General features: G+C 31.0%; 1 protein-coding gene across 1 annotated transcript; it reads left to right on the top strand.

Moving 5' to 3' along the window:
- LOC109346914 lies at positions 1,756-3,111 on the top strand. Its single transcript, XM_019586654.1, has 5 exons — positions 1,756-1,794; positions 1,879-2,085; positions 2,169-2,261; positions 2,344-2,445; positions 2,686-3,111. The coding sequence occupies exons 1-5, from the start codon at positions 1,756-1,758 to the stop codon at positions 3,079-3,081; spliced, it is 837 nt and encodes a 278-aa protein (XP_019442199.1). The 3' UTR covers positions 3,082-3,111.

Genomic DNA, 3,855 nt, shown 5'->3' with positions numbered 1-3,855 from the left:
TAATATTATCAGATATAGAAATATGAGAAATTATAATCCCTAATTTTCAGTGAATGTCAGTTTAATAGAACCAAACAAGCCTAAGAGGCCTCCAATCACTTTCTTCTTTTTTCATGTACAGTTTAGTTCTCTTCAAATTATTGAATCATTTTCTTCTTATTGCGATGATTATTGATTTCTGATTTTTACTTTGTAAGTTGTTGTTGATGCAAGGCTGAGTTCAGAGAAAAGTTAAAAAAGGAGAATCCAAACAACAAATCTGTCGCCACTGTGAGTGATTTGGTTTTGTGTTACTTTACATTTTTTCCCTGAAATTTAGAAGTTTATTTTCAAATGTAGTTACATTTTTTACTAGTGTTCACATAGTATTGTTGTAATAAGGAGATAGCCAAACAATTTGAGTGGTAATTTTAACATGAGGAGTATATAACATTTCACCAAGAACCTGCTGGTGGTGTTGATAAGCCTAATGGCACGTGCTTTTAAAGTGTTTGAAGATTCAAATTTGTTTTCAGCCGATGTTAAATTTTTTAGATAATCCCTTTATAGACATGGTTTTTTAATTGCTCTGTCTTGTCTCCTAGATAACTGATTCTGACTTTGAATATATGAAGGATAAAGGATTTGATTCAAAACTAAGATAATTTTGGGCAAAGATAGTGATACATTTTTACCATTATATATGGAAATAAAATTAGATGATAGATCATGTGTTAGTATTAAACTAAATATAGTTGTGATATATATTTACTTATGTATGTAAGAAAATATATGTTCTTACAACAATATTATGCATTTTTATATTCTATGTTGGTATTAAACTAAATGAATGCCAAGAGTTAGAGGTCACTGTTTAAGATATTGTGATTTATGGTAGGCCAATATGATAATGAAGAAATATTTTGCATGTCTTTATATTCTGCATATTTTTTAAAACTATTGTAATATGTTAACAGAGCTCAAAAGTAGTTCTTTTTGTGGCTACTTGGGAAAATAACTTGAAAGCAACTCTTGATGCTGAGCTGAAAAAATTAAGGTAATATTTAAGTTGTTGTTAAGTTAATCATTAACATGATCACATTGCTTTTTTCTATTATACATGACATCATGATGCATGTAGGCACAACACTACACTCACATGAGCTTCAACCAATTTTGTTACATCAATTGTTGCTAGCAAACCATGAGAATACGTTTCTTTTGCTCCTGCATTTGCATTTGTGAATTAAAAGTTGAAAAAAAATCAGATACTATTATGTTACAACTGAATATAATTAAAAGTATACCCTAAAATATAAGGTATGTAAGGATCCCCTGAAATGGCCAAATGAAGTTATGTCTACCCTTGATTTAATAATGTACCTAGAATCTCAAATTGCTAAATGATATAAAGTTAGATTGAACAAATCCCTCAACCTTAAGATATCTTCCCATTGAGATCAATCAAATCCCAAATTGTTGGTGGAGCTGAATAATAGTTATGTTGAATTTTCGGTGGTATATCCCACTTATGTATATTATGTTATTGTTGGTTTGCTTTTCTTATGATATGTTTTTTTCTGTTCTCTCTAGCTGTGAGAGAGAACCTTTTGAATCCTTTTTAGAAAATTAAACTGAGATCTATGATGTATTGGCTGTTTAATTTTTGTTGAAATAAAAGTTTAAGGTTTTTCTTCAATTTGATTTATCCTCCGTTATAATGGAATGCCTTTATTTTCATTGCTTGTTCTCTCTGTTTTTAGAAATACATAATGCATGTTGGATAATAGATACCAACAATGGAAATATATTGAGGTAATTATTTAAAAAATTTGCAATTTTAATAATTTTTTCCTATTGTCATTGAAAATTGACTAGCGTATTTAATAATGTGTGAAGGAAAATTTTGAGTTTGATTATGTTGCTGGAGTCAAATGGGCTATGAGTACTCTAGGTGAAAGATGGAGGGCCTATAAATATAGGTTAAGGTGTAAGTATTTCTATCCTAATAAAAGTAAGGAAGACATACTTGCTAATCCTCCTCCAGGTATAGATTGTGCTGATTGGACTGCATTTGTGCATCATTATAAGGAGGATAAGATGAAGGTAAACATTATGTTGTGAAGTATTTAATTTCTCCAAGACTTGTATTTTTTTAATATAATGACTACAATGTTTGGCAATTGTAGAAACAAAGTTTGGCGAACACTAGAAGTCGCAAAAATCTTAAAGTTTCCCATGCTGGTGGTAGTATGAGCAATGCAAGGAGAGGTCGTCAAATGGTAAGTTGTCCTAGGTAATTGTATTATTGTAAAGAATGAAGTTTTGTGAATGTAAAAACTTATGTTTCATTGGTTGTGTTAGGAGCTAAAATTGCAAAGACCTGTATGTCGTGGTGAGGTTGTTTTGTCAACTTTATTGAAGAAGGATGGAAGCTATGTAAGCGAAGAAGGAAAAACTCTAGCTGTAAGTAATTTAAAGTCTTTTCATACATGATGTGTTACATATGTCCTAAAAAGTGTATCATTTTTAGAACCATTTCCTAAGTTGTGAAATGGATAATGGTATGCAGTTAGTTAGGTAGGCAAACGCATAATATCATTTTGTCCTTTCTGATTCTATTGATGCAATTTTCCATTATAGGTTACTGCCATGCAATTTGCAATTTGCCACTATATAAATTATTAATTTATTGTTATTTAATAGGATAAAATATCAGAGCATTTATCTCAAGATCAAGAAAGTGTCACTACTTCAGGTGTTTCTTCAAAGGTATTTGCTCATCCTAATGATGCAATTGGAAAAGCATATGGAGCTGAACATTCAGGTCGAGTGCATGGTTTGGGCACTGGTATTTGTCCCTCCAGTGTTTTTGGAACGTCTAGACATTTTACTGGTTTTTTGAATTCTAGTGGCTCTAGTCAACATGTTGAAGACTTGAAGAAATATGTAGAAACTTTGGAAGTAAAACTATCAGGGTATGCAGAGACCAAGGAGCAACTTGCACATACTCAGAATCGTTTGGCTACTCTTGAGAAGTTTCTAGTCGAAAAATTTGGTAGTGAGTTAACCACTTTCGCTCGTGATGTTCCACCATCTTAGATATGGTTTCTTAGAATTCATGAACTTGTATGATCATAATATTTTGCATTTTGTTTTTTATAAGGATTTTTGAATGTTAAACATTTGGTAATTGTATAAGATTCAATTTTATTATTATTACCTAGCAAACATTTAATTTTATTATAAATTTACCATTATATTATTGAAAATAAATATTGTGAGACAATGACACATTGGGATCATGAGAGGAGTATGTATAAAAGTAACTTTAAATAAATTTAATTAGCCACGGATGTATTGTGGAAAAATAAGCAACTTAGCCACGGTTGTGGTGTGGCAAAATCAGAAACTTAGCCACGGTTCGACTGTAGCTGAATTAAACAGACTGTGGCTAAATAAATGTTACCACATTTCACAGAAGTGTAGCGAAATAACATAATGACCGTGGCTAATTTTTAGCAACGCCATTCCTTGCCACAACAACATTAAGTGTTGCCACTCAATCTAGCTACAGTTTTTTTCCACTTTAGCCATGGTTGAAACCGTGGCTAACAGGAAGTTTTACTGTAGTGCATGATGGTAATTATATCATATTTTACCTATATAGATACTAGCGTATCAACATGAACTTTTATTTGCCGTCCTCATTCTTATTTTATGATATTTGATGAGCAACATGAGATGAAAATTTGAAAATTTTGTGAATAATTCATAATGTTATAACTTGGATAAAATGCAAACATTTTGGAAAATCATTTATTATGACCTTGTGAATTTGTTTAAAAATCAAAGAGTTGTACACAAACCAACCTT

Source organism: Lupinus angustifolius, chromosome LG05 (assembly GCF_001865875.1).
Source record: "Lupinus angustifolius cultivar Tanjil chromosome LG05, LupAngTanjil_v1.0, whole genome shotgun sequence".
Taxonomy (NCBI): domain Eukaryota; kingdom Viridiplantae; phylum Streptophyta; class Magnoliopsida; order Fabales; family Fabaceae; genus Lupinus; species Lupinus angustifolius.
The sequence above is the reverse complement of the archived record's forward strand: the minus strand, read 5'-3'. Positions and strand labels throughout refer to the sequence as shown.